Consider the following 19,685-nt stretch of genomic DNA (forward strand, 5'->3'; position numbering starts at 1 on the left):
GATTGTACATGTAATCTTCTTGGCTCGCCAGACCAGCTCACGGGAGGACCAGACAAGTGACAGTGCTGATGTAAGGGAAAAATTACAGGACAGTGTTAGCATTGGCTTAAATAGCTATAAAAAGGAAGCATGAAGGTGGCATATTGATGTTCTGAAGTTGTTAAGGTATGTCAGATGAATGCTTTTTGTCAGAACAAAAGAAAAAATAGACATACTTCTGTTGTATAAATCATCTGCGGATAGCAACAATACTGATAAAAAGGCAGTTGGTATTCTTATCAATCAGTAGTTCTGTCCCTTTGGATTACTGACATCCATGCTAGAAGAATGTTCTTGTGTAGACCTATTGTTAACGGGAAATTTATGAAAAGCCTATGTTCCTGGTTTGGTTTCCGGTGGTGATTCTTTTCTCTACTTTAGGTATGCTACAGAGCTGCTAGAAGGAATGAAAATTTTGTAAGACTTCTTATTTGGCACTAAATTTACCTGTATGAGGAAAGTACGGAAACTGAATTGAATTTCAGGGTGAGCAGAGTGTTTTGAAGCAAGAGATGGCTTAGATAATTGTCCAAAATGAATGGAATTCTGCATTCCCTCACTGTACAAATATCCAACAAAAGACAGCTCTCTGCTTCAAAAAGAGAGCAGTACTTCCTCTTGAACATCTTGTGTGTTTAACTGTTTGCAGCGTTTTACAGTATCATGATAGTTGGCAGTTCTATCTTCTGAGGAAGAACATTGTTCCTACATTGCATGAAAATCCTTTGCCAACAGAAGGCTCACCAATTCATTAGCTGTAGAAGTCTGAGTAAAGCAAGTTTTCCCTTTGCATATTTTGTGCCTCAAGCTCTGCAAAGAGAGTTGGAGTATTTTGTCTTGATTTGTTTTTAATAATTTTATCAAGTAATGCAATTATTCCTATAGCCATTTTTATTTATCATTAGCACATCATGTAAATTCTGAAGGAATTAAACTAATCAGTCAAATGGCAAACAGCAAGTACAAGCATCAGAATTTGAAAAAGATTATCATCAGCAGCATGCTCCTAAATTGTAATTTCTTTTGAAATCAGCTGATAAATAATAGGATTTGCATTCATATAGTTTCTCAAAGTAGTCAGTTTTCTTAATTGCTATGTTGTTTAAATTAGTTAAAAAAAACCCAACAAACCAAACGGTTAATCTGAAAGGAACATCAGAAGCATGGTCTAACTGTGCTGAATATGGAGAAGTTTACTTACAGAACCCAAGATGCTATTTTTTATAGCACTTGAATAGCCAATTTTCAAGGAATACCAAATGTTTATTCAGATGGCTCTTTCTCATCTCCTGAGATGTCGTACTTGCAGCACAAAGATAGCTAGGTCATTATAAAGCATATGAGGCAACCTTTCTAACTTGCCTGTCAGAAGATTTCACTTCAGTGAGATGGTATGTAGCTTTAGGGTCATTAATTAAGACTCACAAGAAAGTCACAGACTGCACAAGCATTAAATAGCACACGTCAACATAGTGGATTTGTAATTAATAAAGTTCATTGTAGAACTGACTTGAAAATAACTTTTTGACATTAAAGAGTTGAAAGACCGGCTTAAATATTTTTTGTTGTTATTGTTGCTTCTGTCTTTGCAGTTGGTTTCTATTAGATTGTCTTAAAGATGTGTACATAAGGAAGCAATAACTTCCCTCTAGAGTTTTAAATTTCCCATTCTTTTTTAAACATATTAATACCATAAAGAGAATATGAATTGGCTCCTTTAGCAATTTTACTTTAAAAACAGGGATAATGTACAGCTTTTTTTATGAAAGCCATCAAAAGCTACTCTACTTCCTTTTTTGTTACTTCAGAAATAGGGGAAGTTTCATCTTAACAGAGTAGAGCATGCATGAAGCAACACAATATAGGCTTTGATAGTTTTGCAAGAGCTGTTGCCAGTTCTAATGTGGTATTGATGTAGTCACGTTTCATTTTCCCCTGTTGCAACTGTGTCTTTTTTTAAAAATACTGAATTTTAAGCTGCCTTTGTGTTTTTCCTTAAAATATATGAACTATATTTATTGTTCATTTCAGGAGGACAAAGAATGAAATGGGGTGATAATGCTTCATCTTGTTTGATTCAGTCTTTCCCCTCTGGCTATTCAGCTGTGCTCGTGGCAAGTCTTGAATATGGTTCACACTGCAGTATGAAATTATACAGAGCCTTTGCCCAAACTGCCTGTATTTCTGAGCTAGTAAGATGTATACACTTTAAATGACAGTTAGGTCACATCTGTTATAGTGCATCATCTTCTATAATAGATACATGAAATAAATTGTCATAGTACAGGGCTTTAAATGCCTTCCTTCGGCTATATGAAATGTAGAATGTTTAATAATATTTACTTTTTTGACAGCAAGGTTTTTTTAACTTAATGACTGTGCCACATTTCATTTCTATGACTGTAGTTTCCCTAGTAACGTGTCAGAAGGCCTTTGTTTAAGGGTTCTTAAAGTCCAAAGAAATTTTCTTTTTTCTTTATTTGTTTTTTTTTTTTGAAGGGGGTGATTTTTGTTGTTTTCTTGTTCATTTCCAGTTGGGAAAGACAGAATTTTCTATGCTCAAGTCAGATGCACTTTTTTTGTTGTTTTGTTATACATGAATAGCTGTGCTGGGTCAGCAAAGCTGTAGCCATCATACATCTGATCTGGCTAAAGGCTCTGGGCAGAGGAGATCCCAATTTTGTTTTGTAACGTAACTCCAAGGAATGGAGTAAGGAGGAACTGTGGGTTGACCCAGCCACTTCATTAAAACAATAAGAAGTATTCTAGGATGATATGTGCACGTCTATGAATGTACACCATGTAGTCTGTAAAGTGCTGGTAAACAAAATGACTTAGTGCTGTATGAAGCCAAAACACTCTGTGGTCTAGCTGTTTGCAGTGAGCCACAGAGTTAGCTTTTACAGCTCCAAATGTCTCCCTGGGAAAAGATGTTAGCAGGAGTAACCTGGCACCCTGAGCTCAAGTGAGCTAAAGCATTGTTACAGATGTTAAATGACCAGAAGCAAGTTTATAACATAGAACCCTCCCAGGTAAGGGATTCGGAGGTTTCTTAAGTCCTGTGTGCAAACAAATAATATGATTATCAAGAGCAAATAATAAAATTTTCAACTCTCAACCTCACAGCATGATAATTTTCTGAAAAAACAACAGTCTGGAGACAGCTTCAACTCTGGATTGTTGGTTGTCTTTAAAAGTAATTCTAAAGAACAGCTAGAATTGGCAATTGTTTGATTAAAGATTATTTCTTGATATCATTGTTTCTAGTAATTATTAATTTGTCATCTGGAATAAAGGTGTGTTTACTGCTGTAATAAAGACTTAATTTTGAGCTGTAGTGACTAAAATAATCTTACAGTTTAATAAGCAGTAAGCAATATGGGTGGTTTTTTTCCTCATGACGCAGACTGAATAAACAACTGCTAGGATATATGTAATCCAAGATGAAGATATGCTGGGCTACTATCTTTACTGGGAATTTGTAAGTCAGTTGGAGCTGACATTGTCTGGTGCTGTATAAAATGGAAAAAACCTCTGCCAGCAACTGTTACTGTCCTCTGTAGATGAAAGATACTGGCAAAGCAGCTTAGCACTGCAGGGATAAATCTTAATTTGTCACACCTCCTTCCCAAGTATAGGAGTTGATTGTAATGCACAATTGTGTATTTTAATGCTGCTTTTGCATTATGTACAGTTATTATAAAAGAATTCGGGGAAAAAAACAAAACCCCAGTCCTTTGCGCTTACACCTCTGAAACTGCTTAATGCCTTAATTATGTTTTCCTGATATTGTCCGCTGGTTTTCCCTGTTACTTTTATGTGAGCTATCATGCAACAGGAGAAGCAAAATAAAGTGTCATTGTAAGACAGCATAGCTTATTTTGGAGAATTTCTTGCCAATGTTTAGTGATTTTTTTTTTTCCCCCCTTATTTTTATTTTGTTTTTTAAATGGACTTGCTCAAATAAGAATTAGATCAGATTTCAGCATAATCTCCCCCATTAAGTTTCCTCTCAAGGACTGTTGCAGTTATTTTGCACGTATTTGACAGTTCAGCCCTGGTACTTTTCAAATACGTGTATAAATATTCCTTCTGATTTCAGTGACAAAATGCATGAATCGGGATGGGAACTCTGCATAGCTAGTATACAAAATACCACAGAATTAATGAAAATACATGAAGGGAGTCCTGAGGTTAAACATGAAAATTGCATGCCATACCACTCACAAAAATAACTTGTGGAATCCTCCGAAACCAACTGTGGAGGAAGCAGTAGAACCACAATAAGTACAAAGTACAAGGATAATGTTAAAAGAGTGAAGTTGTCATGGAAACTGCTCCAAAACTAGTATAGCCACAAAGGCAGCACCAGACCACAGTATCATAAAGATGTGCTTCAGCAGTCTGGGTTGAAGCCTGGGCTCTACTTTGTTAATAATAGTATTTGCTTATAGGAAATAGAAGTGTAGATAAAAGCACCTCTATTTCAGTATCTTTTTTTCCCTGGCATTAAACACTTCTTAAGCAGAAGAAACTGTATAGTAGGTAGTTATGATACATTGTGCAGGCAGGGGAAATTTTAGGTTGATCAGCCATAGTTTAAGGCTGTGTCGTCAACTTTGGTAGATACTATACTTATCTTTTGAATAGTTCTTTTGTAACAGTAATTTTAACAACTTTTAGCAGATAGAAATGAATTTAGCTGCTTCTTAATTCCTTGGACCAACCATATCTGTAATTAAACAATTGAAATTCTCTATAGATTTTTATTACTACTACATTTTCAAATATTGTACAGTGAAGATTGGTGCAAAATAACATAGCTTCTTTGGAATGACTGGCTCATCTTAATTTCCAGAAATCTATCTCCTTCATTGGCCTAACTTGTGATTTATTGTAAAAATATTTCAGAGTTAGCTGTTTGCTTTTGAATTCAAGCTAGTACTTGTAATTACATTTCTCAACATTGGACGTTAGAATTAATGCTTCCTTTTATCTGATTAATTAAAGTAGATTTTTTTTTTCCTAAAATTCACTAATAAAGAATGCCTTTCTATGTTTTGAAAAGAAATTTGAACACTTGATACTGGTCATTCACGCAGGGGTTTTTTAGTTGCAAAATGCACAAGGCAATATTAAATAAGGTATAGTAAATTTATACAAAACAAAGTCCAGTGTAGTTTTTCCAGTAGGCCACAGCACTTTCAGATTTATTTGGCCAAGCTGTTAAAATCTGAAGTTATAGCAGGTTTTTATTCCTTGGTTTGTATGTTTAAGAAAGCTTGAGGTCCACTGCTTTCCGATAGCTCTGAAAACAGCTTTGCTTTTGTTACACATGGACAGTTTTTCAGTCCTGATTACTCAGGCATCATCACAACGCATATACAAAGCTAGATCTGACAATCCCAGGGTTACACAGAAGTGTAGCTTTTTATGTGCAAAAACATCTTTTGCTGAATAAGGATGCATGTATATTTCACTTCTTGGCAAGTTGATGATCTGTGATAATGACTACAGTTTTGTTGAGAAGGAGTCAGAAAGGAAAAGCTTCCTAATTGATTTGTTTTGCTGCCTGCAAAACATGCAGTGTGGTTATATAACATCTTAGAAGAGATCAGGCATCAGGAAGAAAGTGATGAACAATTTCCTATATTTCAGCTTTTTTTCCAATTGGCTGAACAATAGACGAAGGACATACTTAACTTTTTTCAGTTGTAAATAGTGTTTAATTTTTAGATGTCTACATGCTGCATCACAGGAGGGGAGCTGCACAATTGGGAAGGAAACACTTACTGGTGATAGGAAACTGCAACAGCTCCTCACAACCAAGGCTGAAACTTCATGTTGGTCATCTAAAGATGAAAGACTATGAGTTATCTCAGAGCTGTAATCCTATTACTCTGGAACGGTGGCTCTGCTATCCCTGCTGTCCATGCCTGGGAATAGGCAACTTCTTGGCTGAGTGCCCAGACGCTAAACCTGCCTTTTAATAGTCTGCTATCAGTCTCTTCACAAAGCTGCTGGCTCTGGAGCTTATATTTGGTTATAGGATACAATATAAAAATCCAGGGTTGATAGAGAGGCATCACTAATTTCACATACTTGCAGATCCTGGTTTTGTGTAGAACGGTTATTCTTCTTTCTTGTACTGATACATTTTCAAATGTTTACAACATTTTTGTGCATTAGAAGTCATTGCCATTTTAGTGTGATTTAGGTTCAGAGAGAAAGTATATATCTGATTTACAAGATTATTCTATGCAAACCTGCGGTCCGTCTTTTTAAAACTATATTAGAATTAGGAGAATAAGAGTATTTTTCTGTGTGTGTTCTGCTAACAAGACTGTACCATCTATTGCAAGAACCACACTGCAACATATAGTTTGCTATTCTCTCGTGCGTATTATCTCTCTCTAACTCAATGTTTGCTGTAGTGACCTTAAACATATAATCCAAATAGAAGTTTTGGTGGAAGGATTGCAATATTTATGTATTGTTGCATATAATAGTTAGTTTCATGTATATCATATTGCATTAGTCAGATCTTGGAGGAGTGATTTATTCCAAATCAGTTTTCAACCATTGTGTATGAATCTTTTGAAAAGATCAAATTTTGTTGATGCAATAAAAGAAAATCTTTCTCCCCTTTTCTTCCTTGTCTCCACATAAGGCAGGATTGAACCATAACCATTGAAGATGCCAGTTTGGATTTCTTAGCATAGGACTGAAGCTTAAATCACCTGTCATGGAAGCAAATGTATTTAAGCCGAGCATTTGAAATAACTTGAATTGGTAGTTGAGAGCTGAAATATAGGAAGAAACTGCTGGGCTACTGATAAAGGACATACTTTGAAAGCGCAGAACCTCTGAGTAACATGAATGGTTATTTAACTTTAAATGTTCGTGTATGCAAATGCAAAATGAGTATATGCAAATGAAGATGGCATCTACAGAAACATTTTTGCTCCTGCTCTGACCTTTGGAGAATGTTATGTGGCAGAAGAAAGACTTAAGCCAAAGTCTAGAAAAAACAAACAAGCCCACGCAAAGCTTATAAATGCTTTTTGTTCCTCTCTAATCCAGAGGGTTGGTTTTTTTTTCACATACAATACAGCACTACATAAATCTTACGCATGAACAGTAGAATTCTTTCCTACAGAATTTAAAAGAGCATATTTTTAATGTACTTCTTACAGCATGTCACATAGATGGGTATTTATTACAGAGTGCATTCTGGGGTGGAGATGAATAATGTCTTAATCAAAAAGAACTTTTAAAAATCATGTTTAATATATATACTTTATTTATTTATTTTCAGTTGTAACTTGATGTATACTTAAAATGTTTCATCAGTTCTCAGAAATACCTGGTGGAAATATACTAATTCTAAAGCTTTTTTATTTTAAGAAGTGGAAAAAAAAATCTGGATCTACACCTTCAAAATTTTACTATCTCAAGTCAGAACAAAGACGAACGTTTGTTTTGTTTATTATTGTTAAGATGCTTATAAAGTTTATCATACTGTCTCTATAATAGCTTTTGACTTTCAATGAGGTGTTTTAATAGAGCTAACACAAGGAGGAAATAAAAGAAACTTATTGAAAGCAGATTTCTAGTTACTTGAAGCAAAATGATCTGGGAAAAAAATCAAAAGACAAAGTTCTCTGTCAGTAGAAAAAAGCAATATATGCTACAAATGCAGCAAAGTCCCTAGCATGTAATCATGCATGCTAATTTACCAGTCCCCCCCTGCCCAGGTCAAGCTGAATCTGGAAACAGTAACATCTCTTATTGTTACTTGATGTAGGAGTTTAAAATGGTTTTATTTAAAGAAAATATTACTACTATTACATAGTTTACGTGCAAATTTGTGTAAAAATGAATTTCAGAATTTTTTCATTATTGTTTTTTTGAAGTATCCTTCTTGTAAGGTACAGTGGAGCGTGTGGGCATGCATGTTTCAAAAGAGTAAATTTATTTGAGTTCTTTAGAAAGGTGCCTTAACAACCATTTTTCAGCACATGTAAAGCTACCAAGTCTAATTCTGTTGTGGAGTCAGACATCTGTTTCAGTTTCATGTTTAATTTACAGCGCAGCTCTAGAATGGAAGGTTGGTCTTTCATTCTTGCTCTAAAGCATGAAGGCAAAACAAACGATGTTTGCGTTATTAAGCAGACCTTTTCATTATTAGAATGTATGCTGGAAAACTTCATAGTAGTTTGTTTTCAAATAATGTTATAGGGAGACCTTATCTTTGTTTTTAAAAACGGGTGGGCAAATATTGAGGTTGGGAAGATTGGTTGTTTTATTATTTTGGAAAGAATATTGAGATAAAAATAAATGCTACAGAAAACCTTTACCCTCAACATGAGATGAATCAGCTAGGACTATGCTTATAATTGTGTTTTGCTGTTACTGCTGTTTAACTGAATGTTATCATAAACATTTGTCTTTAAATCTTTTTTTCTCTCGCCACATTGAGAGAGTTATTTATGACTAGGAAAGTAATAATATTCAGACCTTGGAAATAATTCTTAAGAATTCTTACTTGCTGTCTGATACCAGCTTTTGTATGATGCTAGTTAACGAAATTAGATGACAAAAGTCAGGTTTTGGGATTCTTGTCGTGTCCTGTTCTGGGTTCATCTCAACTAGGTTTGAGGCCAAGATATCCCATGCACCAGCAGAGAGATGGGATGAGCCACCTTGTGATGCTTCACATCAGGAGTCAGAATTGCCCATGCAGGTTCTTGTCTTTTGCAGCTTTGGAGAGAGCCTATGTCTCTACTTTTCATTTAGTTTCTTTTGAATGTCAAAAGCTAGGTGGAGTAAATCTCAGCCTTTTCTTCATGGTCTTTACCTATAATTGTTGAAGTAAACTTTAGTCCTATAACTTAATTTATTCAGAGGCAAAGGGTAATCACTGGAAATGCCTTGGCAAGCTAGAGTTTTTATGATGGCTTGGGAAAATTCACCATCTTGTTTAAAGTTCACTACGTTCCGTGTTACAGTATTCCTTCAAACATATCTTGCAAGACAATTATAAGAAAGTGTGCATAATTTTGTGTGTGTGTATAGGTACACACGTATATAGTCTGTGTTTAATCCTTGCTTTATTCCCCAAATCTTAATTTATTTTTATTTTTTCATCTCACCTTGCCCAGTTTTGCTGGATTAGTTTCTCAGTAGTATTCTGTGAATAAGTATTTACAGCAATTGGTTTCTGAAATTTTTTGCTATGTAACAGTTGCACTGTTTGTAATTCCTTACGTTTTAAAAAAGCTGAAGAATATTTAAATGCATAGCAGAAATGCCTTTTTTTTTTTTTTTCTCTTTTTTTTTCCCCTTGGGTACCCAATGTCTTGTTTTCCTTCTGCTTTTCAAGTCAAAATCTTACTTATTCTCCAGCTGACCTTACCACTACAACAGTTCTAGCTCCCTTCTCTCAAGGTGTGGAGTTACAAAGTAGAGGCCGGCAGCATTTTGAGTGTGGCCAACTTCAATGAGTAGCCATCAATGAAGTCCTCCTAGACTTCTGAAGCAAAGAGAGTAAAATGCCCAGAGAAATTAATTAAAAAGCTTGGCACCTTTTTGACATGGGAGCTTGAATGCAGCCCCTGGGTGAAGAAGAGAGTAACCTACTGTGACTGGTAGATGATCTGGGTGGCTTCGGGCACAGCTGTGCTGCCACAGCGTGGGGAGCATCAGAAGGGCAAGGATGTGCGGTCAGAAATGAGAGAGTGGAGGCTACTTCACACACCTTGCCGAGTGTTGATAGTTTTTTGAAGAGCAGCACAAAACTTCATTTTTAGGAGTACGAAGTAATGATGCTAAGCTGCGTGATGTTTTAAAGAATGCGACAAGAACGAAATATTTCTGTATTCCTGCCTTTTGTTGTTTCTTGACTTTGAAAAAAGTTGATAAAACCTCTTTCTGCTCAATTTTATCTAGTCTTAAATATGCAAGTATTCTCTTTTTGTAGAGAAGCAAACTAAAGGCAGGAAAATGGTACAGAACTGTCAGGAGAGGGTTTTTTAGGGTGGGTTTTTTTTGGTTTGTTTTTTTTTTTTTTGGCTAGTGACATTTGTCTGCTGAAATTCACATCTCTATGCTTGCTGTGTCTTTTATAGGCTCAGAACAAAGAAACGAAAGTACTGGCTGCTGCAAAGGTGATTGATACTAAATCAGAAGAAGAACTTGAAGATTACATGGTTGAGATTGATATTTTAGCATCCTGTGATCATCCTAATATTGTTAAGCTCCTGGATGCTTTCTACTATGAAAACAATCTGTGGGTAGGTATTTTTATTTCTCTAAATACTTTTACTTCTCTCGGAAGGTTATTGAAATTACATTTTTCTGCTTTACTTCATTAAAAGATCATTGGTGAATCACCTTTCTTGTGGGTTGTCGCTATTGGGATAGCTGTTCAATCTCAAAACTAATTCCTAAATTGTGAGTATGACTTTTAGGAAATTGTCACTGTAAAGTTGAGCTACACTGAGTCATTTTGTCATGAATTTGAACCTAAAATCTGGAAATTAGCAGCTCATTTTGTTGTATGGAGAGAGTTCTTAGTGCTTATTTATAACAGCAAGACTCAGATTTTAATTACATTAGCACAGTTTAGAGTGAGATTCAGAATCTGCAGCTGAAAAATAAATAATATGCTTAAAAGGTCAGCCTGTGAAGTATGTATGTTAGATACGCGTGAATTCATTGGTACTTCCAGAAAGGACAGTTGGTACCAAGACTTGAACCATAATTAATTTACTTAAAACCTAGATATTTGTATGTAGAAGTATAGCAGGCATACATATGACTGTACATCACCTTTCTGCTATATCCTGTGCACTGAATTGCTTTAGCTATGAAAATACAATTTTTTCTTTTAGGTGATCCAGTGCAATATTTGTAAGTGCTTTTTGAATTGTACGAAGAATACATATTTGGTTTTTTTAAAGAGTTTATAATTAAAAATGATACCTAAAACAAGTAAAAGAAAATTTCCTTGGAGTCTTACAAATATGTTTTATACTTTATGCATGAAAACAATGGAAGTTTAATACCATGTTTCCTGATGTAGATTTATTTTGATAAGCTTTGTGTAAACTTTGTGTGATCTGAATGCGGAGTAAAATTACCTTGTATAAAAAATGGAATAGCAAAAATATTTCCATGCGTAAAGGTCAGCATGAAAGCAAGTATGCATAAAGGGAGAATATGAAACTGTGTGGATATGCTTCACTGGCAGAATAACGATAGAAGGAGGAAGTGTAAATAGTTTGAAAATAAAATTGTAGATGTATAGTTACAGTGAAATGCAGAGGCATGAAAGCAACAAAGGGAAGGCTATAATGATGTGGTAAGTAAACAAAATTCAGTGGAGGCAAAAAAGAAAAGAATGATAGTTGGACATAAAATACGCTTTTGCTTTCCAGTTTTAGAAACACAATTTCTCTACCAAAGAGACCTTTGTCAGATTTGTCAGATCAAACAGCAAATTTTAGAGAAATAAATTATCTATTTACAATTTCTCGCGCTTAACGTACTTGACAGTAGGTATGTAGAGGCATGTAAATGGAATAATGATTTAAAGGATTTACAAGAGTTGCATTATAGAATGCATTTTTTAGAACCATTGTTGTGAGGGTTAATTATAATAGTAATTTGAAGTAATATGTAACGTAAGTTGTGTATATGTAAGTGTTATGGTATAAGGTATAATTTGAGGTTTCCTTTTCCATGGGCAATAATATTCTGATTTTACAAGTACTCTAAAGGAAAAAATTAAGACATTATTTAATACCAGAATATTGACTGATAGATTTCTGACAAGACATACTTGTCAGCTGTCAGACTGAGAAATTTTGTTTAATGTTTAATGTTCAACTTAAAGAACAGAAAACACCTAAGGAAGAGTGGGTTGTCAATCTTGAATGACCTTTCCTTTTCCTTGCTCTCCTCATTCTCTGTGTCTGCCCTCTTTCCTTTGCGTATGATCTTTCTGTCCTACATGCCAGCATAGTTTGTGCCCCAAAATAGTTGCAATTTATTTTTGTTTCAAATTAGAAACTGAGAACTGGACATGGAGTTGTTCTAGTATTATTAGATTCTGAGATAAAAACCTTGATGTATTGTAGGTGTCAGTGAAAATGGAGGAAAATTAATGTAAACATCTGAATTTAGTAATTTTCTCTAAATTTTAAGAGTATTTTTCCATTTTTTCATCTGAAACAATTCAGAAGAGGAAAATCTTACATCTTTTGTACTTGGACTTTCCAATCAGAGAGATTATAGTGTAGAAGTACAGTTAAATAATCGAGAAATGAGTTTGCAGGGATTATGTAAATCACATTACAATGGGTCTGGTTCAAGCTGACTATTTTACTAAGTTTTATAAGTTTTATTATGCAGTTTTATATTTGAATTAAAATTTTTGTCTGAGGATCTCCAAGTATTTTTCAAGTAATTTGCTTGAGCAGCACAGCCTTACTTTTCTCTGATTAACAGTACTATTTTACAGAGGTTAGTGAAATAATTTGTGAATGCCAAATAGGCTGAAACTGGTGTCTCAATAATGCTCCCTTTATCAATGGTTCAGTTCAGCAGAACTATTTAATTTGTAATTTGTGTATTCTTTTGTTTATGTACAGATCCTGATCGAATTTTGTGCAGGTGGAGCAGTAGATGCAGTAATGTTGGGTAAATAAGTTGTTTCAAATAATAAACCTAGTAACATCTTAAAATTGCTATATATATTGTAAGACTTGTTTCACGTGTATACTGTTCTGAAATGCAAATATTTGTGTGATTGGTGTGCTATGTGTTGAATGTTGGGGGTTTAAAATTAGCATTTACATCTATATGGACATTATAATTTCTTAAATTAGATTAATTTTCTCTCATTTTTCAAGTGTTTGTCTACTTTTCAAAACACAGTTTTGTCTTGATCCTTTAAGTGAATGTGATGAGTTGTTCCCATATGCTTATGGAGCTCTCTGTTCTTATAATCTATGTGAGCTCTTTTCAGGGTCTCATTCTTCCCCCTTCATCTTCCAAATTACATTGTGATATTTTTTTTATTGCATCAGCCTTAAACTTAGATTTTTCTGTGCTTATTCCCCAGAATAGGTGAACGCTACTACCAGTAAATAGAGGATCTAGTCTTTAACATCTCTGTGTACCACAGTAAAGAACCAATCTCTAAACTATATAGCTTTTTCACAGTTCAGATAGGCAGGTATACATAGTTCATAGTGAGGAGGGGTTTGGGCACAAGAGATTAAATTCTTAGTGAAATGAGCAAATATTCTAAGATACAAGTTTTTATGACTTATGATGTTCAGAATCTGTCAGATTCATTAATTTTCTTCTATATTGATTGCTACGAACACATAACATAAAATGCAAACACGTTGTGTTTATTTCTGTCTATTTCTTGTGTAGAGCTTGAAAGGCCATTAACGGAGCCACAGATCAAAGTGGTATGCAGGCAGACACTGGAAGCATTGAACTACTTGCATGAAAATAAGATCATCCACAGGGACCTAAAAGCTGGCAATATTCTTTTCACATTAGATGGAGACATTAAACTCGGTAAGCATATAAAAGTCTTTCCCAGTACTTTGTGTGCTCTTGTAACTGTATTTTCCTTAGGCGGTAATTTGCCAGATTTCAGTATTTATCTATTTAAATACCAGTCTAACAATGACAGTTTTTTCAGATGCAAGTGGTTTGCCAGTACAAAAAAAAAACCAAACCAAAACACCACCACCACCCCCCCAAAAAAAAACCCCAAAAAAAACCCCAAAAAAACTTGTTCTAACCATACTTTGTACGTCTTTCTGACTTCAAAATCAGCAGGAATAGGAGTCATATCGTTATCCATACTGAGTTCCCTAAAGTCAGACACAGGTCCTGCTGTTTAGTAGTATAATGTTCTTAATTATAGTCATCTTTACTACGGTAAGATCAGAACTTCCCTTTGAAGTTATTAGCTTAGAAAACTAACATCCTTCACTATCACCAAAAAACAGTACTTAGTACTGTTCTCTCTTCCATTGCTGAGAGAGAAGAGTAATCTTCATTACTCAGTTTAGTTTTTCCATCCCTTTTTTAATAGATAGTTGCACTGAAATTAAGGTAGAACAATCTGGAAGAAAATTATACAAGCTTACTATTGTTGATTTCTGGTTTTTTATCTGAATTTAAGCAGTCATCCACATTTTCTGTCTGATGTGATAGGGAATCCATGAGGATTCCTTCATGAAGAACTGACAAAAGACTACTGGTGGTGAATAGCATCCCTGCATTCAGCCAGGAAAAGATAGGAATTGTCTGGATCCACTTTGTTCAGGGCTTTGTCAGGAGCAAACGTGTATAAGCTGTCAGCCTCTACAGTGGCTCTACCAATGTCATAGTTCCATGACACAGCAGCTTGCGTTCAGGTTTGAAAACCTTCTCTCTAGATGACGTGTGTGATTAGTTGTATTTCTTTGGATGCAAGTTACACAGAAGGTAAAGGTAAGGAGAGAATCAGATCACCACGCTGAACAGGGGCTCAAAATTCCCAGCCTTGCTACAGACATTCCTTTTAATTGTAAGCAAGACTTACCCAAATTCACAAATATACCTACTACCTAACTTGTGTTGATCACAGTGTCTCTGCAAGGTATAGTGCATCATTTCTGTTAAGAAGTTGAGAATACCTAAGAACCTGCTTTGCTACCTTAATCAGTTAAGTGTATCTGTGTTTTGCATGGATTCCCTTGCACAAGATTATTACTTGTACATCTAATATTTGCATGTGCCTTTCTGTTCATCCACAAAGTATGAGTTAACTTTACTGTTTGGTTTTTTTCCCGGAGCCTGAAGATTTAGTGATGGACTCGGTCTTACAGGCCTTATTTATAAATATAATAGAACCACTATATTAGTTTCTTAGTACTACTGTAAAAGAAATCATAGGTCATAGCAAGAGTCTCATGGTCAGAGAGAGAATAATTTGTTTCTGTTCATTTTATTTGCCTCACATGTCCTGGCTTCTCCTCATACAGACTGGAACTATTTTAAGATTTTGTCAGCCTTAGCTGATATAGAGCACTGTGCAGGCTGTCAGGATATTACTTTACAGTTCAAACCACAGGGACATTTCTTCCACACCTACATTTAGTGATCTATACAGGTTTGCTAATTAAGATTTCTAAAAAAAATAATTTAGTTTTGAAAAATGTACAGCATCCCTTGAAAAGAGCTTTTTACTCCTTTTAAACTGTTTATGTTCTGGTACACGCAGAAATAGATAATTCCTTGTTTTACAAATACATGAATGGCAAATCAATTTCCTTCATTGCATTTTATTTGTCTAACGATTTGAGGTTTAATATTTCAGTATCAGTAGTTCCCCAAGATTTCAGATTTTGCATTTGAGCAAATAGCTCTCTTAGTCCTTATTTCTTTCCCACAGAGCAAAATTAGGCTTTTTAAGTGTTGAGTCCATCAAATAATTTTGTACAGATTAAAGATGGCAACATATGGCTATTCTGTCCCTTTGCTGTAATCTCTAGATCTTCATGAAGAAAGTTAAATCTATAATGAGCATATGACACTTATTTAAATGTAGTCTTTTTTCACTAAGTGAGAAATGTGTAGTGCTTTATAGGCAGGTAATACTAATTGCAAAGAAAGTTGGGCTTTGGTTGGGTCAAAATGCATCAAAAATGCATATGCAAGCTTTCAGATATTTAATATAAAGTGAAAAATAATGTAGGAAGAAACCTGTAAGATAAAGGGAAAAATCTAGTTTTATGAGAATCGGAATCCTGAAATTAAAAATTAAATTGAGTTCTTGAATTAGTAAGAGCTAATGCCATGTCTAAGGAATACAGCCTTCATAGTCTAAAGAAATTATTTTCTAATTAAAATAATTTAACCCACTTATTGCTACAGTAAATACATGCATTGCTGTCCCACATAGCAAAACAGTAGCATTACTTTCTTTGTTTGGTTTTTTTTTCAATGGAGAATAACATTTATTCAATATCTTTTATTAGAAATACTATAGAACCTTGGCACTCAGTTATCAACACACAAATATTTTAATCTCGCTTTGAAGTTTTCATACTGCAGAATGTTTGCTCTGGAACATACAACACTTTAAAAGACAGTTGTAAAATATAAAAATCTAATGTTTTCCACCACCCAGTTAATAGCATTTTACTGTTTGCTTTAAGCGGATTTTGGAGTATCAGCTAAAAACACAAGAACAATACAAAGAAGAGATTCTTTTATTGGTACACCATATTGGTAAGTGCACTGTTTTGCTGACTTTTTCATATGAACTAGTATTTTAATATTACCTTTGTTGTTAATATTACAAGCTTAATACAATATCATGTAAATATATTTAGTGAGAGTAGGATGGGCTTCTTAAAATGCTTCAGTGAATTTATTGATTTAGAACTTTTTTCAGAACAGATGAGAATGCATTTTCTGATCTGGTACTTCATTATTCTCTTTGCAGGATGGCTCCAGAAGTAGTAATGTGCGAGACCTCTAAAGACAGACCTTACGATTACAAGGCTGATATTTGGTCTCTTGGCATTACTTTAATAGAAATGGCTCAAATAGAGCCACCTCATCATGAATTAAATCCAATGCGAGTGCTTCTGAAAATAGCAAAATCTGATCCGCCTACATTAGCACAGCCTTCAAAATGGTTAGTAGTTAATTTACAACTTTTCCACCCTAATTTGTAGGCTTTGAGTGTGATGTAAGCTAAGTCGTATATTTGCTGAACTGAACGTTTGTGGGTGTAGACCTGTTGAACTTTATGGGACTAGCTTTATGCATGAAGTCAGGTGCTTGTTCTATATATGTATGCTTGTACATGAATACATACATATATATGTATTTATCTCCTTATCCAGTTGGGGCTATGGTCTTTTTGTTGTAGTTCTTTGTAGAAGCTTCTATACTGAAATATTTTGCAGATTCTGCATTAAAATATATCTTAAATAGCTTTTTACAAATTTAAAAGGTCTGAAGACCATCTGAAAATTGGGTGAAAAGAAACTTAAGCTATTTTTATTCTAAGAATTATTCTAAGAAAACATTTTAAAAAGCTGTTATCTATTTTAATATCTTTGTGTGATTCAATTAGTGATATAGCAGATGTGGTGTATTATAAATCCAGTCCCAAAAGTAAACTCTGCTATTAATGAAAAAACATTTTAAAGACTATTTGTGCTACATTGGTCTTTGCATTCCTGTACTGTCTCTGTGTTTTCCTAAATAATAGAAAGACATGGAATTACAGTGTAGATGCATGTGAAAGCAAAAGAATATTTCACTATACACCGGTCTGATGTCAAGACAAAAGAGGAACCACTACCTATTTACTTTTTTTGTAGGTCATCTGATTTTAAAGATTTTCTGAAGAAATGTTTGGAAAAGAATGTAGATGCAAGGTGGAGTGCATATCAACTTCTACAGGTAGGAAGAGTTAATTGTTTAGAACTATTGTTTAAAGGCAAGCATATTTTTTTTTAAAAAAAGCAAAGCAGTATTATAGTAACCATTTAAATAATTTATAATTAAGTGTTCATATACAATCTGGTTTTAACATCTTTGCATTGATCATTATTTGGTAAAATCTGATGAAGTGATACCAAGTGCAGATCAAATTTTTTGTTTATGTATTTTGATATAATATAACTAATTACATAAGTATTTGTACTTTGCTACTTACAATGGATGAAGGAGATATTTACATAAGTAGCCAATTGCTGACAGGTGTTTTAAAAGCTTTAGTGCTCAGCCTTCCTCTATAATGCTGTCACTTCAGAATAGCTAAACAGTAGTAGATGTGACTAGGTACGTTTGATTCTGTTTAACGTCAGCACACACTTACTTTATCCAGAATACATCCGGCATATGTTGAATAGATTTAAGCAGCAGGGCCAAGCAGAGAAAGAAGATTCAGACAGTAGGAGAACAGGTAGCTGTTTCCTCTTAAAGAAAACTGTAGAATTCTATGTTAGGAAAAATTGTTCTAAAGACAAAACAGACTTTTTCTAGAAAGAATATTTCTAGATAAAGCTTATTCAGGAAATAATGTAACTGTGGAACAGAAAAGAAATGAAACTCGTTTCCAGGAAAAATAACCTTTTTAAAAATCTTTCTACTTCTATTCTTTGGATTGTGAAACAGGTCAGTATAAATGAATTATTTTTATTTTTAGCAAGTTTGTTAGACTACTTATACAGCATATTTGAATACAAATGCTTTTATTTTAAAACTGCAGAAAAAATACATTGGGCAGTTATGATTAATTTAACTGTGAATTTTCAGGTTTTAAAGAATCAAAGTAACATTTCTCTGTAGTTACGTTTATTTCAAGTTATGACTTTACCACTGTGTACAATGAAGTCAGCACTTAATATTGTGCTTATTTTTTTTATTTTCACAAGCATCCATTTGTTACTGTTACTTCCAATAAACCAATACGAGAATTGATTGCAGAAGCTAAGGCTGAAGTTACAGAAGAAGTTGAAGATGGTAAAGATGAGGACGAAGAAGAAGAAACAGAAAATTCTCTGGTCAGTTTAAATTTTACTTTTTTCAAATATGCAGCTAGTTTCAATCACCAGTTTCCTATGGAGAACTCAGTTCTTGATGTACTACCGAACTTTTACATCAAGTCTTCTAAGAATAAAAACATAAACTCTACTACTACTCTAACCTTACTATAAAATAAGTAGCCAGCATTTTCAAAATTAACGTTTTCTTAAACTCTTTAAGAACTAATGGTAAAGAATATTATCTAAGAAAGAATGTTGTCTTCATTTATTTTTATACATGTGTGTGTATATATATATATACACACATTACACATGTATGTGTAGTATGGAATTTAAAAAATCAGATACTGATATTTATATAAGTGGTTTTACGTCAAAATGACTAGACAAATGAGTACTTATAATTGTATTCCATAAGATGCTTAAAACATTAAGGAAGATACCTGGCCATTATCCTATAAACTGATTTGACAGCATGTCTGTCAAAAAAACAAAAGCAAAAAAAGCCATCTTTTACCAAGACAGGATTGCATTTATGTATGTATTTCTAAAAGTGCTTAAGAATCTTAACAATGCAAATTCAGTTCCTCAAAGGGTAAAGCCATGAAGTTCAATGATACAGTAGTAGGGCGCAGAGTGTACAGGTAGCCTGCTTTGTGACTTACCTGGCTCAAGCACTATAAACACGGACAGCGACCAGTACCACCAGTAGCTGCCCTTACCAGCAATAGTAAAGAAGCCAACTGCATGTGCACAAGAATTATGTCTCCTCGCCCCTCACCAGGCTAATCACGTCCCCTGGCCTTCATACCATTTTCCCTGCCTGCCCCAGGAGGTCTCCAAGCATGCGTTCCCACCAGCTTCCTCCAAGACTTATTCTCCATCTCCTAAGGCATCACCCCCTCCCTCTCTCCACTGATAGCTGCTCAGCTATCAGTCCCTAGGAGGGCTGGAGTAAAATCCACCATGTGACTCAAGTGTCTCGACACAAGCAGCAGTTTAGGAAACCATGAGGTAGATGCATTTACATTATTTACGTGTGGTAGTATGTGAAGAAATCTC

General features: G+C 34.4%; 1 protein-coding gene across 3 annotated transcripts in view; it reads left to right on the forward strand.

Moving 5' to 3' along the window:
• SLK (STE20 like kinase) overlaps positions 1–19,685 on the forward strand; it is a 52,099-nt gene that overhangs the window by 11,268 nt on the left and 21,146 nt on the right. For all 3 annotated transcript variants that reach the window (XM_080402554.1, XM_080402553.1, XM_080402555.1), the window contains exons 2-8: positions 10,170–10,334; positions 12,696–12,744; positions 13,489–13,638; positions 16,275–16,347; positions 16,565–16,759; positions 17,454–17,535; positions 18,513–18,641. In XM_080402554.1, coding sequence (XP_080258680.1) covers positions 10,170–10,334; positions 12,696–12,744; positions 13,489–13,638; positions 16,275–16,347; positions 16,565–16,759; positions 17,454–17,535; positions 18,513–18,641 — 843 coding nt within the window. The remainder of the gene's footprint in view (positions 1–10,169; positions 10,335–12,695; positions 12,745–13,488; positions 13,639–16,274; positions 16,348–16,564; positions 16,760–17,453; positions 17,536–18,512; positions 18,642–19,685) is intronic.

This window comes from Falco punctatus, assembly GCF_963210335.1.
Source record: "Falco punctatus genome assembly, chromosome: 9".
NCBI lineage: Eukaryota > Metazoa > Chordata > Aves > Falconiformes > Falconidae > Falco > Falco punctatus.